The following is a 21,006-nucleotide window of genomic DNA, read 5'->3' on the forward strand; positions in this document are numbered from 1 at the left end:
TTCTCCGAAGGTGCAGGGTGTTGGACATCTCTCTGGTGGACCTGCTCTGGCTTCAGGACCTCTGGGCACAACCCAGGGTTGTGCTGGTGCCAGGAAGCTGGGAGATAAGGCCAGAGGGATTTGGTTGTAAAGTTTTCTGGGTAGCTGTGTTGGTCCCTGGGGGTTCCCTCTTACTGATAGCCATGGGGGAAGTTGCTGTGGTCCTTCTGCCCTGGGGCAGAAGCTGCTCCAGGGTGTGTTTTGTCTTTAGGCTTTTTGTTTTGCCCTGAACCAAGCCAGCCAAAATATTTTTGGCTTGCCGGGGTTTTTAAGTAACGGGTGTGTCAGCAAGTGCCTCGCTCATGATGAAAAGGCTTTCATGCAGCTGTCCTCAAAGACAGTCAGGGCCTGGCTTTGGAAAAATGCTCTGTAGCTGTATCTTCAGAGGCTGGGGAGGAGGAGGAGGTGGGAATGGGCACAAAGCGATCCCTGGAATTTCACCCTTGCGGGATCTGGCATACTTGGCTTTGAGTTGTCACCAGCAGCTTGCTGGCTGGTGTGTTGGGGCTCTCCCCTTCCCTCCCCTCCCTGTCTTGTGTTGAAGATGCTCAGTGCCCCGAGCTGGCATGGGGAGGCAGTGAGGGGCTGTGCTGTGCCCTGGAAGCCCCTGTCCCTGAAACACTGGTGTGCGACCCACCGCAGGAGGGTTTGGGGCAGATTCCCCACAGCTGGGGGTGTGTAAGGCCAAGTGGCTGTTGAGGGTTTTGTGTGTTAGCCAGCCATAAGGGAACAGCTGTGTTCCAGGCCAGGATGGTGCTGATGTGTGTCTGCAGGGAGAGCTGGGGACAGTGCTTGCTAACCTCTCTGGACCTGGCACTGCTGCTTGGTAATTATGTCTTCAATCCTGGGTTGGTGAAGGCTAGATGGCTGGAAGGAGGTGGTGTGTCCTGATGGTGGAGGCCCCAGGAAGAACCCCTCTGGCAGTGGGTGCCCTGTTCTGCTGGCACCTCTTGCCTGTGATGGAGCCATGCCCACTGTTCAGGGCAGGAGTGACAACCATGCGTGTGGGACAGGCTCCAGATGCTCAGAGTCACAACCCCACTGTTTAACATGGCCTGATCTGGTGGAGAGACCCTCAGGCAGCCACCCCTGAGCATAAACTGATCAGTGTGGTGATGGGTTTGTAGAGCCCTGGGCTCCTCGAAGCCTGGGACGACAGCCCAGCCCTTCCTCTGGCTGCCCTGATGTGGCAGGTTCCCTGAAAGCCCCTTGGCTGCCTGAGGCTTCCTGCTCTGACCTGGTGGCCCAAAGGGGAAAGGGAGGCCTGTGTCCCCCCCTCCTCCCACCATCTTCTGCTGAGTGCAAGGGGACAAGGAGAGCTGGTGGGCAAGGGACTTGTCCTGTTCCTTCCCCCCACTGTTGCATTTACTCCCTGTGGAAGGGACGGGAAGGAAACAGCCTCACGGCTTCTCTGGCCCCTTATCTGGGGCCCTGAGCAGCCCTGCAAGTTTCATTGTTAGCTTCCACGTTCCCTGGGCCCAGGGGACGTGCAGAGGTGGGGACCCGGGGCTGGGGAGGCGTTGCTGCAGCTGTGCAGGGCTGGAGGAATCTGTTGGGGTTGCTGTCTCTCCTCTATGTGCCTTCCTGCAGAAGCAAACACTGCTGGTCTGCACTCACAGCTCAGTACTGAGGCTGCCTGCAAGCAAGCCAGCCCATTCACAAGGGCAAGGTCTCGGCTAAATCTCTCCTCGAAGCCACCATGCTGGCTGCGTCTTCATGTGCCCCAAAAGTCTGCCTTTTCCGTGCAGAGATGGCTGAGGGCAGGCTGGGGAGCTGCTACATAGCAGCATGGCTACTTGGACAAGGTCATGTCGTGGAGGATCCCGTCCTCTGTAAGGGGGTTTCCTCTCCCTAAAAGGGCTCGGTGAAATACTGCTCTGGAAATTAGTCGCAACAAGCCAGTGGGGCTTCTTGGGGTTTTAGATGCTCCGGTTGCGTAGGGTGTCTGGGTGGTAGGACCATCCCTGGACCTGCTGGAGAAGTCTGGGTTGTGGCAAGGAGACGCTCCCCCTTTCCTGGGGGTGAGGGACCAGGTCAGTGGTCCTGGCTGGCTTTCCCCATTACCTGGCTGGCTGCAGGAGCCTCCCTGCAGCAGGGCTTGTGGAGCTGGGCCCTGCAGACCTGCCGTGTCTGCGTGGGCTGACGGTCCCACAAGGTGGGGCATCTGTGTCCTTGCTTGAAGTGGGTGGGCGCCAACCAAAGATGAGGAATGTGTGACTCAAGGGTGAGAGCTGGAATGTGTCAGCACTGTTCTGGGAGGCACCAGGCCTCTCCTTTGGAGGTTCTCTTGCAAATCTGTGGGCAGGTCAGACCTGGGAGCAGCAAGGGTCAGAGCCATCCTGCATTTCCGTACAAGGCTTGGGAGTCAAACTGTTGAAAAAAGCTTTAGGGCATAGCTGTTGTGAGCTTGGAGGAGAGGAAAAGTGTGGGTATGAGCCAGCAGTTGTGTCTGTGAGCCTCCAAAAGCCTGCTCAAGCTCCTGAGCCAAGAGCTGCAGGCCGCTTTCCTCCTGGGGTGCGGACTGGCCAACGAGCATCCCAGCCCATGCTTGGCTGGGGCAGGGTGCTGGGAGCTGGAGCAGGTGTCCATGTGCTGTGGCTTCATCTGTTGCTGGGCTCCACATGGGCACGAGCAGAACTGGGATTTTTTTGACTGATGAAGGCAGATTACAGGGTGGTGGTGACCAGATGTTCAGACATGCTGCAGGCAGCTTCTGAAGCAGTTGGAAAAAAATCCACCCTGCTTTGCTGGGCTCAGTTGTGGTGGTGCCACGGCATCTGATAAGCACCGTGGCTGCCTGTGTCCCAGGGAAGCTGGGGGGGGGGGGGGGGGGGGCAGAACCACGGGGAGGGTTGGACTCATGGGCAGTGGGGGAGGCTGAATTTCAGGAAGGGTTTGATCTGGGATACACTTGAGATAGTGTGGGGAAATTAATTAAAAAAAAAACACACCAAAAAGCCCTGCTCTGAGCTCCTCAGAACCAGCATCTTCTGCAGGCTGGGTCTGGAGGGACAGGGCTGCCAGGGAGTGTGGTGCTGTGGGAGGTGCATGGGACAGGGCTCTGCGGAGGGGCAATGCCACCCGTGCTCTCTGTCCCAGGTTGCTGTTACAGCTGCACTGGGGCAGTGGCACAGGGGGACTGGGCAGAGCCGATGCTGGAGACCGTGGGAAAGCAGTTGCTGTGCTGGCTGCCTGGCTCGAACGAGTCCCCACACGCCTGCTGTGACTGCACGGGTTTGGGAAAACCTCTCACAGGCTTGCTGGGACTCGGCTGGGTTGCACGGTGGGGGTGGAGGGCTGAGCCCTCGCCACTCCTCTTTGTCTGTGCCGCGTCTCCCATCGGTGGGAAACAGTGGGAGATGCTGGGGGGCTGCTCTGGAAATGGCGCCGCATCTGCCACCCTGCACCGGCCCTCTCCAGGCACTGATCCATCCCTCAGAAGAGATGGTGGGAGAAAGGAGCCTGTTTCCCCCAGTCTGTTGCCTGCCCTGCCTTCTGTTTTGAGTTCAGTCATGTGATCTATTGTTTTTACCTCCTCTCCTGCTGTCCCTGCAGCTCTCTTCCCTCCTGCTTCCTCACTGTGGTGGCTGGGCTATTTCTCCCGTGACTCTCTGCGTCTAGACCTGGCTGTCCTGTGCCTTTGCCAATCAAACCTGAACTTCCTCCTCTAACAGGTCTGTATGGAAGAATATTGCCTTTCCCTAGCAAAATATGCTGATTGTGGTGTGCTCGTTCACTGTTTGCCTTTGGGGGAGGATGCTGGAGGGGTCCAAACCAATGCCCATCCCTAGGTCTGTGGGCTGAGGGCCTCCTGGGTTGGCTGCAGCCTTGAGAGCCTGGAGGGTGGTGAGTCTTGGCAGGCAAGGGGGCTCACAGGGTCCCCTTTGGGGGGGATCCTGTCCCACTTCATCCCTTCCCCTGGGTAGGGAAGGAGCTGGGGTGGTCTCCTCACTTCTCATCCCTCTGGGGAGGAGGGAGTGGGTAAGTGACACAGCCCTCAGCCCTTCCTTGGAGGGAATAATGGGGTGTGGGTCACTTCTCACTCTGTGGGAGTGTCCCCTTTTCTGTCCCAGGGACATGCCCTCTCTTCCTGCCAGGGACTGCAGGCAGCTTTTCCTTGTAGGGGAGGTTTTCCTGCGGCCTGAGGAGAGCCCTTGCAGGAAGAGGCAACCTCCTCAGCACACAGCAGCTCTTGTGAGCCTGGCTCAGCCCCAGCTGTTGGGTGTGATGGGGGAAGGACCTTCTGCCCTCAAAGTACCACTTCCCCAAGCTTAAATGCTGGGGCAGGGAGCATCCAAGTCATGCCTGGGGCTGTGCTGCTCTGAGACCCTCTTGCCAGTGCTCTGGTGGTGGGTGGGAATGGGTGCTGATGCCGTAAGATTTTTTTTTTCTTGTTCTGAGAATCTGTCTTAATGAAATCGGTCTCTTCTGACCTCTCTTCTCTCCTTTCCTCCCCCAAATCACATGCAGTGAAGACAGGGGCTCCTGCCCTTCTGGGTCACTTCTCTTGCCCTCACCTTGACACCAAGCCACCTCTGCTTGTGCCTCCTTGTGCCCTCCACCCCACCCTGCCCGTCCTGGGCACCCGTCACCCATGGACGACTCAGAAGTGGAGTCGACCGCCAGCATCCTTGCTTCTGTCAAGGAGCAGGAGGCACAGTTCGAGAAGCTGACCCGGGCGCTTGAGGAGGAACGGCGCCATGTCTCAGCCCAACTGGAACGAGTCCGGGTCTCCCCACAGGACGCCGGCCGGGCTTGGCCAACGGCACACTCACCCGGCGGCACCAGGTAAAAAACCCCCTCAGCAGAGGTGGGTGCGGAGGCTCCCAGAGCCCCTGTCTGTCAGTCCTGCCTTGGTGGGCCCAGCTCCCGTCCTTTGGCCCTCCTTGCATATGTGAGGTGGAGGAGGGCTAGGCTGGTCTTGCAACGCTGGTGGTGCTGACGGTGATCTGGGGATGTGCAAAACCTACCTCAGCAGCCAGAATCTTCTGGGGAGAAGGAGCCAGCCTGGAGGGTCTTGCTACCAGGTCAGGTCTGGTTTGGTTTTGTGAAGGTTGGAGGCTGTCTGTATTCAGTACCTGAGCATCTTTGCTCCCCATCCCACTCGGCTCCTTGAAGGTGTCCAGAATGCAGGGGCTGGTGTACAGCTGCGGGGGAGCATGCATGTCTCCCTCTTGTGTGACAATGGGCGAGTCTTTGGAGTCTTGTCTGTCCCCTAAACAGCCAAACCGGGGCTGGGAGAGAGCTGTCTTCTCTACAGGGCTGGGAATGTGGTTTTATCTGCCTTGGCTTGAGGTCTCTCTCCTGTCCTCGCGCTGCTGGGCTGTGTTTTGGAGAGGTGTGCTCACAGGGCGGGTGCGTGGCGTTATGCAGGAGGCAGGTGCCTTTCCAGTTGTGGAAGATGGTGGTGCTAGGAGAGATGCATGGGTTGGGGGGAAGGAAGGAGGTGGGGGGGGGGGGGGGGGGAGCGCAGGGCTGTCGAACAGCAGCACTCTGCAACCAGCTACTGAGCGTCCGCACTGTTCCCTCACAGTCCTGGGGGACCTTTGGGATTTTGCTTGCAGCTTCTGCGTCAGAAGATGTGGAAGGTCTCCAGGGCCCTGTCGGGGAGCAGGGAAGGGTCTTGGCCATTCCGTCAGGAGTGCGTGGCCACTCACTGTGGAAAAGCTGGGTTGCCTGGAGGGGGGCTGAATGGTGTGTCCTCCAGCTTTTCCCTAGGCTGAAACAGGGGGTGGCTTGTTGCATGTCACACAGACCCCCAAGATGTGTGCTCTTCTCCTGGGAGTGACACATGGCATGTGCGTTGGGTGGCCAGGTCAGATGCAGGAGGTGGCCTGTTCAGGGCCTGGCAGGGAAGGGGGAGTGGATGTGTGAGATCCCAGCAGTGGGAGATCGCTCCTGTAACAGGCCTGCTGTGGTGCTGTGTGTTTCAGAATGGCCGTTTCTTGGGCGATGCTGACCTGGAGAGGCAGAAATATCAGATCTGAAGCTCAACGGGCCACAGGTGAGGGGTGCTGGGCCCTCTGGTTGTGTGCAGGCTCTTTGCTAGGTGCGGGTGCAGGAGCAGGGCTCCAGTGTCCCCACCCCAGCTGGGAGAGGGGAATGTCTTGTTTCTAATGTGGTCGTCCTGGTTTGAAGGGGCTTTGGGTGTGAGGTTGTTGATACACCCTCCCGTGAAGAGGATGTCAGGGCTGCCTGAGAGAGCATCTCTTGGCTGGCTAGCTCCTGGGAGGCCTGTGTTGGTGGTGGGAGCTGAGTGCCTGTCCCTTGCTCCCCTCAGGACCACAGCCACCTCTTGTACAGCACAATCCCCAGGATGCAGGACCCGGGCCAAATTGTGGAGGAGACTTACACTATGGAGGAGGACCCAGAAGGGGCCATGTCTGTTGTGTCTGTGGAGACATCAGATGATGGGACAACGCGACGTACAGAGACCACGGTACAGGCCTGGGGAGAGCATGGAGGGACAGGGCTCTGGCCAGGGACCCTGACAACTAGGGTGCTGCAGCCATGATGCTTGCCAGCTCGCTGTGCTGTGAGCTGAAACAGGGTGTGGAGTAAGGTGCTGGGGTGGAAGGGGAATCTGGGGACACAGGGGTGTGGTGGATTTACTGATGGGAGCATGTCCTGCACCCCTCCCTCCAGGTGAAGAAAGTGGTGAAGACTGTGACCACCCGAACAGTGCAGCAGGTGCCGGTGGGGCCTGATGGGTTACCTTTGGAGACCTCCCCTGTCCCCAGCAACTACGTCCAGACCATGGACAGGAACTTCCGCAAGAATGGCAATGGGGGCCCCGGCAGCTACATAAGCCAGCCAGGCACGGCCACCCTCCCTCGTAACTACCACTACCCTGATGGCTATGGCCGCACCTACGAGGATGGCTACCCGGGCAGTGATCACAGCTACGGCAGCCTGTCCCGTGTCACCCGCATTGATGAGCGCTACCGCCCTTCCATGGACACCTACCGGGCCCCCAGCCGCCAGGACATCTATGGCCCTCAGCCTCAAGTGCGTGTTGGGGGCAGCAACATGGACCTCAACCATTTCCACCCTGAGCCCTATGGCCTGGAGGATGACCAGCGCAGCGTGGGCTTTGAAGATGTGGACTATGGGCTTATGTCTGACTATGGCACGGCCAGGCGGGCAGGGACCCCGTCTGATCCTCGGCGGCGGCTCAGGTAGGCGGCAGGAGGTGTTGGGGTGTGGGGGGTGCTGTGGGGTCCCTTAAACTTCACCTCTTCAGAGTAAGGAGGATCACAGAAACAATACCACGAGCCAAGTCACATGCAGCTCATACAGGAGAAAACTTGCATCCACTTCCAGTTGCTTAATTGGTGGTTAAAACTCAATGCTAATTGAGCTGGTCGTCCTGCAGCAAGGAGTTCCACTGGGCAGTGGATGTAGCTCCGGGCTTTTCCATCCCTGTGCCACCTGTTCTTCTAGTGGGGATGGCAGGCATGCCTGTGCCCCAGCTGGCTTACCCTGCTGGGAGGCATCCCTGGCGCGGGGTGCACGGCACAGCCCTGCATCGGAAGGAGCAGTCGCCCTGTGATCATTTTCCTGCTGAGCTGCGAGCAGCCCTGGAGAGTCATGCTGAGCCCAGGGCTGGGGTGAGTGAGATGAGTGTTCCTGCAGCGCACCTGGCCCTTGTGCAGGGCAGGGTGGGAGAAGCTGCTCAACCTGTTTGGCAGTAGCAGCTTCTTCCCCTTGTTTTGTCTGTGGGTGACTACCAGCTCCTCTAGCCTGACTGCTGAGCAACTGCCCGGCCAGGCTGCGGCTGCCCTTGGGCAGCCAGAGCAGGGTCTTGGTGGTCCTTAAGCTGCCCTGCCAGGCTTACAGCTGGCCAGGCCTCCTGGGGTGTGACATGCCTGAGGCCATGACTCCTGTAGGCTGGTGTCTTGTGCCAGCCGTGTCTCTTGCACAAACGCTGCTGATGCCTGCTTAAGGCACTTGGCTGCTCTGCTGGCTGCCTGGTCTACCAGGCTGGGTTTGGGGAGGTGCTGGAGGGCAGCTCAGAGGGTGGTGAGCTATGAATGGAGCAAGGGGCTGAGCCTGAGCCCCAGAAACGAGGAGGGGCTGTGTCAGCAGGCTAGGATGGATGTAAATCTCCTGAGTGCTCTGGGGTGGGGGGAGACAGGCTGAGCACAGGCTTCTTAAGCTCCTAGGGCATAAAACGGAGGCAGTAGGGAGAGACCAGAGGGAAAGGAAGCTCTTGCCAGCCCCTGCTGGGGATCTGCCCATTTCAGGGTGCATACTATAAATCCATAGTAGATCGTGGCTGCTGAGGGGACTAAAGGAGGAGCTTTGTCTGTCCTCCCAGCTTGTGCCAGCACAAGTGTTGCTGTGCTGAACCAGTCAGGGCAGTTTTTTGCCCAGATTGATTTCCTTGGCCTGCCTTGCCTTGTGAGGCTTGTGCCGGCTAGAGGAGGGCAGGCAAGGCAGCTGCCCCTGCTGCCTGCACAGACCTGAGCAGTCTGCCAGCATTAGCAGTTCTGAGCATGTGGCCATCACGGTGGGCCCCTTGGTGAGCAGGGATTAAGCAGGTGTGTCTGACCCATGGCTGCTCGGCTGCAGACAGAGCAAATAGCAGCCAGGACTGGAGGCTCTGGTTTGCAGATCTTCCCTGAGTTCATGTCCTGCCCAGCGTATGGGGCAGGAGCCCTCCCTGGATGGGCCAGTCTGAGCTGCCTGGCCTTGGAGACGTTCTCTCTGCTGGGCTGGATGGTGTTTGTTCCTTCTGTCCCTCTGGATCCTGGAGGACAGGAGTTAGGGCAGTGAGGTGCAGGAGCTGCAGCCCTGTGGGAGACCAGGGGACTTGGGACCTTCTTGCTCTGTTGTAACCCATGTCTAAGCATGGCCAAGGAGCAGCCCTGGTGGAGACATGACCTTGTACTGCAGGGACAGTGCAGGATATGGAACTTAGGTTGGCGTGGCCCACGAGCAGGCTCTCCCTCCTGAGGCAGACTGATAAAGATCACAGCAATCTGTGGAATCCAGGCGCTGTTGAGTTTGGCTTGTCCTCTGCCTTCTCAGTTACCATCTGCACTCAGCTGCCCGGCTTGCAGGAATGGGAACAGGGGACATCAACATATCCCCCCTGCCTCAGAGATGTTTGTCTTGAGCAGGAGCCTGGCTGTTAATGACTTCCTTCAGGGAGGCAGCCTGCCAGGCAGGCGGGAGATGAAGGAGCATGTTGAGTTGAGATGCAGCACGTGCTGGCTGCCATCGGCTGCAGAGCATGTGGGTCCCCTCTCCTGTGGCTCTTATTGAGCTCCCTTTCTGCGGAGTGTGTGTCCCCTCCCTGCCAGCCCCATCTCACCTTGAGGGACCAGGTGGGCTCCAGCACTGAATGTCCCTCGAGGCCAAGCAGGAGCTCCCTTTCAAGGCATGTGAGTCTTGGCATGGGAGCAAGGTCAGCTGCCGGCCACGTTGACGAGCATTGGGAGGCTTGTTTGCAGCGCTGGCCCTCTGCTGTGTCTTGCTCCTGCCTTGTCCTGCTGCAGGGGGTGGTGGCGGCTGGCATGGTGCGCTGAGCACCGTGCCCTGCAACAGCAGGGAGTCACGGAGTGGCTGGACGGCTCGGCATCTCTTAGTAGCCAGGCCACGTGGCAAGCAGCGCATCTCCCCATCGGGATGTAGTAACAGCCAACCTCGCAGCCCACTGCCACCATCTGCGGTGGTGCCATGCAGGCAGCTGGCACGGCACCAGAGGGGCATGTGGCTGTAGAAGCGGCTGCCACCTGGAGCTGGTGGTTTTGGCAACTCCCATACCAGAGGCTGTAGGGGAGGCAGTGGCACGGGGAGCAGAGCCTGCTACCATCCTTCACTGCAACTTTCTCTGCCTGCTCAGGGGCAGGGGGCTGCCTGCACCTGTCTTGGGAGCTCAGAAGGTGGCAGAGCAGGCCCAGGGGCTGGTGTGAGCCAGAGGATGCTACCTCATGTTTGGCCTTGGTTGTGCGTCCTCAGTGCCCTGGCACAGTCGGGGTGATGGCAGTGATCAGGCCCCTCCATTTCAGTGTCAAGTGCCCTCCCATCCCCTTTTGTTGGAAATTGCTGGATTCCTCTGCCTAGGTGGCGGAAGGGCTGTATTGCCAGTTCCTACAAAAACAGGACAAGAATCCAGGGGTTGTGTGGCATGTGTTCTGGGGGTGGTAGATGTCACCTTGGCACACAGGCAACTGGTTGCACTTTCTTTCAGCTTCCATGTGCTTGCTGGGGCTTGCTCCCAGTGCTGCTGGGTCTGTGGGTGAACTGCTTTTTGCCAGGGCAGGGGTGTGGGACCCCAGCTCCTCCCTGTGCCTGAGCTGGGAGCGGTGAGGTTGACCCCTGGTGCCCGGGTATCTCTTGATGCCCCTCTAAGCCTTGTCCCCGGGCAGCAGTGCAGCTTGCCTATATTGCCGGGCATCTGCAGCCAAAAGAGTTTGAGCCCCATCCTGGGTGAAGGTCTCTGCTCTGGCCCTGATGCCCTGCGATAACAGCCGTGGCTTGGTGCGGCAGCAGCTCGTGTGTGCTGGGCTGCGGCGGGGCGGCTGGGGGTGGCAGGTGCGGTGCAGCGGGGAGCTGGGTGGCCTGGGACCGGGCCGTGGGTGCGGGCTGCGCCCGGGCGGTGCCGGTGTAACGGGCCTGGCGAGCTGCTGGGCGACCGGCTCTCCCAGCCGTCTGCCGCGGGGTGAACCTGCCCTCTAGTGGCCACAGGCCCGAATGGCTCCTTGTGCGCTGGGGCTGGCTCCTGCCTCCGTGCGGGCTACGCAGAGACCGCGATGCAGCCTCTGACCCAAAGCTAAACCCGGGGGGCGGGTGGGGGGGACTGGAATAGCTCTTGAGGCTGGTTTCTCCTGGGGGGAGGAACCACCTGCTTCCTGAGCAAGGCCTGGAGACACACGTGGAGTGGGGTGGCCTCCTGCGGCCACAGAGTCCGGCTGGACACACCTGCGCGAGGAGCATCTGACACTGCCTGGCTCCCAGCCCTCGATGGGAGCCTGCCCAGTGCACTCCGGGAGGGTGGCAGTGACTAGATACCGTGTGCGCTCCAGCCCATCTTCGGAGGGGTGAAAGGGGTACAGAATCCCCTCCTGGTTCAGGGCTTGTGCTGATGCCTGATGTCTTCTCTCCTAGGAGTTATGAAGACATGCTGGTGGATGAAGTGGCCCCTGACCGGTACTACTGGGCCCCTCTGGCTCAGCACGAGCGGGGTAGCCTGGCTAGCCTGGACAGCCTGCGGAAGGGAGGTCTGGCCCCGGGTAACTGGCGCCAGCCGGAGCTGCCGGAGGTGATAGCCATGCTGAGCTTCCGACTGGATGCTGTCAAGTCCAACGCGGCTGCCTACCTGCAGCACCTCTGCTACCGTAATGACAAGGTGAAGACGGAGGTGCGCAAGCTGAAGGGCATTCCTGTGCTGGTGGGATTGCTAGACCACCCCAAGAAAGAGGTGCACTATGGTGCCTGTGGAGCCCTCAAGAACATTTCCTTTGGCAAGGACCAAGACAATAAGATTGCCATCAAGAACTGCGATGGGGTGCCTGCTCTGGTCCGCCTGTTGCGGAAGGCCCATGACATGGACCTCACGGAGGTCATCACAGGTAATGGCGCCAGGGAGGAGAGGAGGGGGCTAAGCCCTTGAGTGAGAGTTGCGCAGGGCAGGTTTTTAAGCCCACGTGATCTGATTGATCCCTTGCTGGTTGTGGCATTGCAGGAACACTGTGGAACCTGTCCTCGCACGACTCCATCAAGATGGCCATTGTGGATCATGCACTACATGCTCTGACCGACGAGGTTGTCATTCCCCGCTCGGGCTGGGAGCGGGAACCCAATGAGGACTCAAAACCCCGCCATATTGAGTGGGAGTCAGTGCTCACCAACACCGCTGGCTGTCTTAGGTATGGGAGTGGGGCTGCCAGCTGCTGGCAGAGAGCTGGCGTGGGTTGGGGCTGCTATAATGTTCCTTCCTGGCTGTTCTGGTAGCTCTCTTGGATGGCTGAAGGAGGTCTGTGGAGGTGCTGGTCTCCTAGGACAGCTACTGGTGGTGCAGTCCTTGATTTTTTTCTTTTTGAAGGAATTCCTCTCAATGGAGGGAGGTGCTACAGGAGCTTTCCTCTTGTCTGAGCTCTGCTGGGTGCGGGCTGCTCCTCACCTGCCCTCGGTTGTCTCTCCTGTGACAGTTCTCTCTTGCCTGGCAGGAACGTGAGCTCAGAACGGAGCGAGGCCCGTCGGAAGCTGCGGGAATGTGATGGGCTGGTAGATGCCCTGATCTACATCGTCCAGTCTGAGATTGGCCAGAAGGACTTGGACAGCAAGGTACCACGGTGGGGGTGGTGATGGCACATGTCTAGAGCTCCGTTGTCAACTAGCTCTAGCAATGTTCTGCTGATCATGGTGGCTGAAGTTGGGTTCATCCCAAGATGGATGAAGAATGGATGGGCGGAATATTCACCAGGGAGGAATTTGGTCTGACAGGATTAGCTTGGGAAAACCCAGTCCCGGCTCACTCCTTTCCATGATCTCTGCTTGGGAAGAAAGCCTGTGTGAGGTGTGGCCTGGGTACTCTTTGACTGGAAGGTGCCTGGCACTTATCCTGAACTTAGCAGTGGGAATGTTGGCCCTCCAGCAAGGGGTCCGGTGGTGTCACTCATCCCCATGCTGGTATCCTCTGCTTCAGGGCTTCCTCATCTGCCTTGACAAGGCATTGGCTTGAGTTTTCCTTGGAATTTTTGTACTTAAAGCAGAGGTCTTTGGCACAGCAGAGTGTGAACTCATGCCTGCAGAGCTGGCCATGTCTGCTTTGGGATGGGGATCTGCTCCAGCTCCATCTGAGATGGAGCTGCGTGACCCCCTTGACCTGGCTCTGCATTGCAAGCTGTGACAGGGCCCTCACTCAGACATGGGTTGGGCATGTGCTGCTCCAAGTCAGACTATCTGGCATTCTCTCTAGCTGGTGGAGAACTGTGTGTGCCTGCTGAGAAACTTGTCCTACCAAGTCCATCGTGAGATCCCCCATGCTGAGCGTTACCAGGAGACACCTCTGGCCCCTGCCAACAACACTGGGCCCCATGCTGCAAGCTGCTTTGGTGCCAAGAAGGGAAAAGGTTTGTTGGGTGACAGCAGCATGGAGGGAGGTGGGATAAAGAGAGATCTGCTACAGTGGAGGTTGAGGGTGGTCTTGGGTCTCTGTGCTCCTACTCTAGTGTCTCTTTTGTGAAGGCTAAAGTGCAGCTTTCTCTGGAGGTGCCGTGGTCCATGCCTCCCCTGGCTTTGGGAGCTACTGCTTGGCTTACCCAAGGCACTTGACACAAACTAATGGTGGGTTTTTCTGTGGTGGTGGGATGGTGATGGATAGATGGTGCACTAACTCCACACATTCCCTTTTCTCCTGTTGGCCCTTCCCCTCCACCTTCTTGCCAAATGATCTGCCCCATGATGCTGCTGGCACTTCTCTTCTCCTGCCTCCCCTCTCTCCTGTCCTTCTCTCCGCTTCGCCAATAGACGAATGGTTCTCCAGAGGTGAGTGTGCTCTTGGTTTTAATGTTTTCATGGTTTGATTGGGTGCTTTTCTGTAGCTCTCTGTGGTTTACCCTGAAGCTGGGCACGTACTGCCTGCAGTGTGGCTAATGCCCTTGACATCTCTTCCTGGGACATGCGGGTAGCTTAGCTTTAGCTTAGCTCTGGGCTTGTTCTTGTATCAAGTGGTGAAGAGCTGTTGGGCTAGATGGGTTGGTGAGAGGAGAGGTGTCTTATGTCTCCCTGTTTGCCCTTTGAAGGTAAAAAGCTCCCAGAAGACTCTGGTGTCGATGCAGTGGATTTTCCCAAAAGAACAGTTCCAGCCAAAGGTACGTTCCTCAGTGTTTGCGCAGGGCTGCTTTTCCACAAGCAGTCTAGGAGAGAAGCGAGTAGAGTTGATTTTCCATTGAAGTGAGCCTCTCAAACGGGCAGAGGTTTGGTTTGGAGGAGGTAAGATTCTGTTTGCCCAAGTGCTAGCTGAAAAACAGTAGCTCTGCCACAGCCAGTTGTGAGGTTGCTTGTGCTTGAAAGAGGTCAGCACTGCCTCAAGACAGACTTTCTGGGGATGCAGAGGCAACTGTTGCCCTAGGGACTGAGGGGACAGCATGGTGACACAGCCGTAGGCCAGGTAGCCCTCTATGGTGGTCTTGACTTCTCACCACGATTGCCTTTTGTCTGCTTTTCTTTCCTGGGCATGAAGAACAGGCAGGATTTAAGGCAAAAAACCACTTAAAGTGTTCTCCAGCATGAGGAAGGGTCATTCCAAGAAGTCTCTGGGGATAAGCATCTTGCTGCCTAGAGGGTTGTGAATTGTAGCCCCTCTCTGGTTGGCCAGGTAGTGGGCATCAGCCTAGGGCTTGAGTTCATTTCTCCCTGTCCCAAAACACCCTGTGGTTCCTGTGAAGACCCTGGTGCTCCCAGGAGTGTGAGGAGTCCAAGCTAGAAGAATCATAAGGAAACTTAGGACAGACCTGATCTTGGGAGCAGCTCAAGTATGCAGTGGCTCCTCAGGGTGACCTGGGCTGTGGGAAGAGCTGGCACCCATCTCTGGTGGAAGCCTGAGGAGCCATCTGTTCTGACTTTGGGGCCTGGGGACATCCCTCACCACAGTTGAGGACAGAGAATGAGGTGGAAAACCTGGCCTCATGACTGTAAACCAATCTCACTGGTGCTTTAGGAATAACTTCTGGGCACATGTTTCTGTGAAAAAGAGTTAGAAGTTGAAGGCCTGATCCCTGCTTGCTGGGGTAGTCGAGAGCTGGAGACCTGGTGCTCTCTGTCTCTGAGGATGGGCTGAACCCAAGCTGCTTCAGTGTGTTGGTGGCCACTGGCTTGGGGTGTTTCTCTTTCTTCCCGCTGAGTGTGGGCTGAGCCTCTTGTGGCAGCTGGGCACTGTGGCAGCATTTGCTGCCCCACCACATGCCCTTGCTTGGGCTGGGTTTTCAGCCAGACGTTGTACTGAAGTTGAGGTCTCCTTGCCACTGGCAGCGGTGCTGCGACTCAGCCCAGACCTCTCCTGAGTTGCAGTGGTGCACTGGGCACTGTGGGCAGCAGCCTTGGCATCGCTGATCGGGGCTGAGGTTTCTGGTGCTGCGGGGTAGCCTGGCCCCCTCTGTGCTGAGGATCCAGCCTCCAGGGAGCAGTGAGCCTGGGAGAAAGCTTCCAGCCTTATCTGCCCAGCAGTGTTCCTTTGAATTAGTCAATGCTAGCAGAGCCCTTGAGTAAGTTCTTCCTACCCGTGTTCTTCTGGCAGGCTATGAGCTCCTCTTCCAGCCAGAAGTGGTCCGGATATACATCTCCCTCCTAAAAGAAAGCAAGACTCCAGCCATCCTAGAGGCTTCGGCAGGAGCCATTCAGAACCTGTGTGCTGGCAGCTGGACGGTGAGCATCTCATAGAGCTGGCCATGTCCAGCTTCATCTGTGTTGCAGGGAAAGGGGTCTTGGGGAGCAGGGAGCATCACCTGCGGGGTACCAGCAGAGCTGTAGATGGCCAAGGCTCTGCTGTTTCAGGCTGTTCACCTTGTGCATGGGTCACTACCTGAGAAGATGCTGTTCAGCAGCATGGTTCAGGTGTGAAGCAGGTTTCTCCTGTGCCATTAAGGGCTCTGTGCTCCCTGCCAGCTGTGCCTTCCCAAGGGCTGCCTGCCTGTGTCCCTGCCTGCAGCCAGCTCCCTGCTGTTCTTGCTGCTCCGTAGGGTGTGGGCAGGGCTCGAAGGTTTGGGGCTGTTCTGTAGCCCTTTGACCTGCATTCCCTTGGTGTGTATGGAAGGACCACATGGGATGTCCCACCTGCCTGGCCTGCAGGGGAACCTTGGGATAGGAATGGGACCGCTGCAGTCGGTCTCACTGCGGGTGAAGCCAGGACGCTGGATTCCCAGGATGAGGGTGGGTGGTAGGGCTCCCAGTGGTGCTTCAGCCCCGGGAGCAGGGACTATGCCTGCCGGGTCACACTGGTGCTCTGCCTTTCGCCTGCAGTACGGCCGGTACATCCGCTCAGCGCTGCGCCAGGAGAAGGGACTCTCTGCCATCGCCGACCTCCTGACCCACGACAGCGAGCGAGTGGTGAAAGCAGCGTCTGGAGCCCTGCGCAACCTGGCTGTTGACTTGCGTAACAAAGAGCTGATAGGTGAGGGCTGTGGAGGAGAGGATCATCGTGCTCTCTGTATCCATTTGGGTTAGGCAGGAACTTTCTCCTGATCTTGGCAGCCAAGGAAGTGTGTGAGCATAGCATTGGCCCAGCATCTGTCAGCTGCTCCTCTCCCAGAGTAGCATGTGCTGAGCTCCACTGGGAGGGACATCAAAACTGGTCACCAGTCCCTGATCCTTCTGCCTTACAGTCCTCTTCTTTGCTTGCTCATGCCTTGCTCTTTTCCCTTCCCAGGTAAACATGCCATCCCCAACCTAGTGAAGAACCTGCCTGGAGGCCAGCAGACCCCAGCCAAAAACCTCTCTGAGGACACAGTGGTGTCAATCCTCAACACAGTCAATGAAGTAATTGTAGACAACCTTGAGGCTGCCAAGAAGCTGCGGGAAACACAGGGTATTGAGAAGTTGGTGCTGATCAACAAATCTGGGTAGGCTATGATCAAAGGATAATGCAAGGGGCAGGGAGGGGCTTCTCCAGGAGCTTCCTGGAGACCATGGGTGTCTCCAAACATCTCTTCCTCTGCCTCTTTTAGGAACCGCTCAGAGAGAGAAGTCCGAGCAGCTGCTCTAGTCTTGCAGACAGTTTGGGGATATAAAGAGCTGCGGAAGCCACTTGAGAAGGAAGGCTGGAAGAAGTCAGATTTCCAGGTATGGGGGTGGGGGAATGGGGATGCCCTGTTGTGGCTGGGATAGTAGATGGGGTCCTGCAGCAGGGAGAAGGGTGTTCCTGGAGCTCAGTGGTATTGGATTTCAGCTCTTGCCTTGCTGGCAGGATTGGAGACCCTTCAAGGTGTCCCCTCTGCTGTTTCTCAGTGAATGGCCAGCAGGAAGTTCCTACCAAGGAAGGAACACTCCGTAAAGCTTTAAGCCCTTTGTCCCACACATAAGCATGCAGATCTACAGGCAGGAAAGTCTGCAGCACTAAGAGCCACTGTGGAGATGCTGAAGAACAAGGTTCTCCAGGGCTCGGTTTCTTTCCCAAAAGCTGGGACTGTCCTTGCTGCTTAGGGGCAGGGTGCTGCCCGGACCCGGTCCAGGCAGGCCACCCCCACTCTAACGTGGGTGCAGCTGTGGGCTCTGGAGCACTCTCTGGTTGCTTCAGGCCCCTTGCTTGGGGGCTGTGGGAGGGTTCCTGGGTCTGTCCTGGTGTTGGGGGCTGGAGGGATGGGATGTGCTGATGAGGAAGGAATGCCTGGGCCAGGATGTGAGTGGTCACTGTCTGATGCTCCAGGTGAACCTGAGCAATGTCTCTCGGACCCAGGGAGGCAACTCATTTGATGACAGCACCTTGCCTCTCATCGACAGGAACCAAAAATCCGGTATGTGCCTGCCCTTCAGCACCTCTCCCCACTGTCGTCCTTCCACCTGGTCTGTACCCAGAACAGCTGGCCACTGTCCCCTCCCTGCTCTTCAGCCCTGGCTTTCTTGGTGGCCACAGCTGGTCACACAAGACCATCAGTTTGGGCTTTAGGTGGCTTCTCAGGGCTAGAAGTGATGCATGCAGTTAGCATAGGTCCTGCAGCGTCCTTGGGTCAACTGTGCTGGGTCTGGGTTCCTCTAGCTGGGGTAGGTAGTGGTTCCTCTGCTGCCTGTGACTGCAGGGGCTGTGTCTGATCTACTGCTCTCCCATGCTTGCAGACAAGAAATCCTCCCGGGAGGAGATCCAGATGAGCAACATGGGACCAGGTAGGAGAGGGACTGGAATGGGAGCATCTTGCCTCCTTGGTGTGCTGGGCAGGGGAAGACCTCAAATTCAGATGGCAATGATGTTGCCTCCCATGGAGGTGACATGACTGACTGTCCCCTTTCCTGCTCCAGACAACTATTCCACACTCAATGAGAGGGACCACAGCAGGACACTGGACCGATCTGGTGACCTCGGAGATATGGAGCCAGTGAAGGCAGCACCATTGATGGTGAGCAGCTCTTCCTAATGAGGAAAGAGTGAGTGGGACTGGGTGTGACAGGAGGTGTGACACATAGTTGTCCTGGCTGGCAGGAGGAGGGGAGAGCTGGGCTCCCACAGCTAACACCCCACCCTTCTATCACCCCTACTAACCCCTGTGTGTCTGCAGCAGGAAGAGGGGCAGGAATCGCCACCTGAGGTGGAGGAGGAGAATGCTGTGTGTTCCCCTGTGTCGGTATGTCCCGCAGTGTCCTGCCCAATCTGAACAGTGGTGACAGATCCTGCTCTGCTGTTAGGGGTGCTTTGGCCAAACAAATTCTGATCTGATTGCTGCTGCCTGCAATCGCTGCCCTATCCATCAGGGCCATGATCATGCTGCTCACTTGATTACTGGGCGTGCTAATGTCTCTCCCTCTCTCTCCACAGCAGAAGATCTAGCTGGCATCCCCACCTCCACTCAGTTTGGGTTGATAATATATATTATATATAAATATATATATAACTCTTTGTGGTGGAATGGACCGACTTTTACCTTGTCTTATTCCTGGATTTTTTGCTGGACTGTTTGTGCCAACTAGCCAGCCAAATGACTGGGCCTGGTCCCCCAGGGGCAACCTGGGCCACTCTGCCTCCTCTAGACCGCTGCACCTCCCCGTTCTGGGACACCTCGACCAATAACTTCCTCCCTGTCCTCCGCCACCTCCTTCCTCCAGAGAGTAAAACCCTGCTGCCTGACTGCCGGATCAACCGGTGTGGATGCTGCAAAAGGACTAGAGATATCTGCCTTGACCAGGAGCTGCCTTCTCTCTCACGTCTTCCCTCTGCTCGGGGACGTCTGCAGGGACAGAGACTGGGACCTCACTTGGCGCCTTTTTTGTCTTTTGTTTTGTTGCCTATAGGATATATTTTTGTGCAGGATCACTCTTCAGCCAGGGCTGTGGGGGAAAGGAGCATCCCCTCCCTGGTGGTGGTGGGACCAGGATGAGGGGGGCTGGAGTCACGGGGGGGGATGAGGGGAAGGAAAAAACAGCAATAACTTCTCTTGCTTTACTCTAAGTGAGGCTTTGTGAGGGGCATGGGAAGGAGCGGATCTGGTTCTAGATCCTGCGGAGGGGTCTGGATGGGGTGGCTGGTCCCCACCCAGTGACTGTGTGAGGAGGGATCCTTATGTGCAGAGGATGGTCAGTGCAGGGGGCTTGGGATGTGCCTCCCCAAGTGGGAGGCGATGGGTCCCTGTGGGAGGAGGAGATGCAGCAGGGCTTTTGGGAGAGGCAGGCTTCTAGGGGCACGCTATGAGCCAGGTGTGAGGACCAGGATCCCCCCCCTCTCACCCCCGTGCACCAGCTGCCTCCGGAGACTTTCTCTTGACATGTGCCTTTCTTTTGCCACTGTGAAATAGCTCTCTGAATTGTACTGTCTGGCTTCTTTGCTGGGGAAAGGGTGTTTCCCAGGCTTCTGGCAGGGCTGAGCTCTTCCTTTCCCCACTGGGAGCCTTAACTGTCTGAAGTGGGGCTGGAAGCCTGTTTTTTGGGGGGATCCCAGCACATCTTAGTGCTGTGGTGTTCTGGGGAGCCCTTGGGCTCCCTGTGCAACTGGAAGCCTGGGTAGGAGGCTGCAAACTGGAGCAGGAGCCGTCCCCAGTCTGGCACTCCTGAAAAGGGGAGCAGGGAGGCTGTGGTAGGCAGAACTGGTGCCTTGCTCCTGCCTGCCACTCTGCCCAGAAGCACCTCTCTGCTCTGCCTGAGCCCTCCCTGGCTCCAGCCCCACCTCAGCTCTGTTTGGTTTTGTTCTGGGGTCTAACTCTTCTCTCTTCCTTTAAATATGTAAAACACTAATTCCTTTTCTTAATTTTTAATTCCAAATGAACCAAAAAAAAAAAAGCTTCCCTCTTCTCTCCTCCCCTCCCCTGGTTCTCCTGGGCCACCTCTGCCCTGGCAGGGAGTGGGGCTAGGGAGGAGGGGAGCGAGGAGCAACAAGCCATTCCTTGTCTGATTCCTGTGCACACTCTTGTAACGCTTTTAAAACAAAATGATTTTTTTTATATAAATAAAGTTTTTAAAGTGTGTCTGTGTGCCTTCCACCTAAGCCTGCCACCTTGGTCTTTGTAGCTTTGCAGTTAGGCCTAAGCATGTTTTCTGGGGTCAGGGCTGTGCTCAGTGTGTGGCTCCAAAATGCGCCACTTTGTGATAAACCCTTTCTTGGGCTGGAGTGATGTGTTGTCCTCTTTCGAGTTTTTTTGGGGTGGTGTTGTGTGTGTGTGTGTGTGTGTGGTTTCCACACAATGCCCCTTCCCCCGGTGCTTGGGGCTGTTCAGGAGGTAGGGGAGAGCCCTCCCTCTCCTGAGCACGGGGGCTTCCTGCTGGGATACCTTGCTGGTGACCCCTGTGGAGTGGGGCTAGGCTGTAAACAGGTGCATCCTTTCCTGGGGAATAGTGGAGCCAGGCTGAAACACCCTGTGGGCTCACTTTGCTTTCAGCCATGTGTGCATGTGAAAATAAATACAGAAAGAAGTTCTGTAACTTTGTGGAAATACCTCGTTAGAAGTAGTTTTCTGGCTTCTGCTTCAAACCAGCTCTTTCTGAAGCTGTGTTGCTGTTGGAAAGACTTCACTGGAGCACAGAGCAGCACTTTTTGCTCTGTGGTGGCAGGATGTGGGCTTGTGGTGATGAGGGCTGGGGTGGTGCTGGCGTCCTGCATGGCACAGCACTGCTGGTGCTCAAACTGCTCTGCCAGGGAGGCTGGGGCTGCTCTGCTCTGGGTTATGGGGGAACAGCAGCTGAGGCAGTTGCCCCTGGCTTCCTGTGCCCTGGGAGATGGGGACCTGGTACACCTGTGGTGCTGTGGAGCATCAGTGGATGTGCCTGGCTATGAGGGCCTCCAGCCCTCCCAGCTTGCCTTGCATCCTTGTCCCCCAAAGCCAC

At 57.4% G+C, this 21,006-nt stretch overlaps 1 protein-coding gene across 1 annotated transcript in view; it reads left to right on the forward strand.

Moving 5' to 3' along the window:
- CTNND1 (catenin delta 1) overlaps positions 1 to 20,165 on the forward strand; it is a 31,364-nt gene extending 11,199 nt beyond the window's left edge. The window contains 22 exon segments of the mRNA XM_055814543.1: positions 3,595 to 3,713; positions 4,510 to 4,790; positions 4,793 to 4,827; positions 5,973 to 6,012; positions 6,015 to 6,043; positions 6,320 to 6,478; positions 6,685 to 7,217; positions 11,155 to 11,618; positions 11,732 to 11,915; positions 12,216 to 12,333; positions 12,968 to 13,121; positions 13,519 to 13,536; positions 13,794 to 13,862; positions 15,287 to 15,414; positions 16,009 to 16,159; positions 16,415 to 16,607; positions 16,713 to 16,827; positions 17,411 to 17,498; positions 17,818 to 17,865; positions 17,998 to 18,095; positions 18,255 to 18,320; positions 18,512 to 20,165. Coding sequence (XP_055670518.1) covers positions 4,634 to 4,790; positions 4,793 to 4,827; positions 5,973 to 6,012; positions 6,015 to 6,043; positions 6,320 to 6,478; positions 6,685 to 7,217; positions 11,155 to 11,618; positions 11,732 to 11,915; positions 12,216 to 12,333; positions 12,968 to 13,121; positions 13,519 to 13,536; positions 13,794 to 13,862; positions 15,287 to 15,414; positions 16,009 to 16,159; positions 16,415 to 16,607; positions 16,713 to 16,827; positions 17,411 to 17,498; positions 17,818 to 17,865; positions 17,998 to 18,095; positions 18,255 to 18,320; positions 18,512 to 18,523 — 2,859 coding nt within the window. The 5' untranslated portion in view covers positions 3,595 to 3,713; positions 4,510 to 4,633 and the 3' untranslated portion in view covers positions 18,524 to 20,165.
- The last annotated feature ends 841 nt before the right edge of the window (positions 20,166 to 21,006 follow it).

This window comes from Falco peregrinus, chromosome 9, assembly GCF_023634155.1.
Source record: "Falco peregrinus isolate bFalPer1 chromosome 9, bFalPer1.pri, whole genome shotgun sequence".
In the NCBI taxonomy this organism is placed as follows: domain Eukaryota; kingdom Metazoa; phylum Chordata; class Aves; order Falconiformes; family Falconidae; genus Falco; species Falco peregrinus.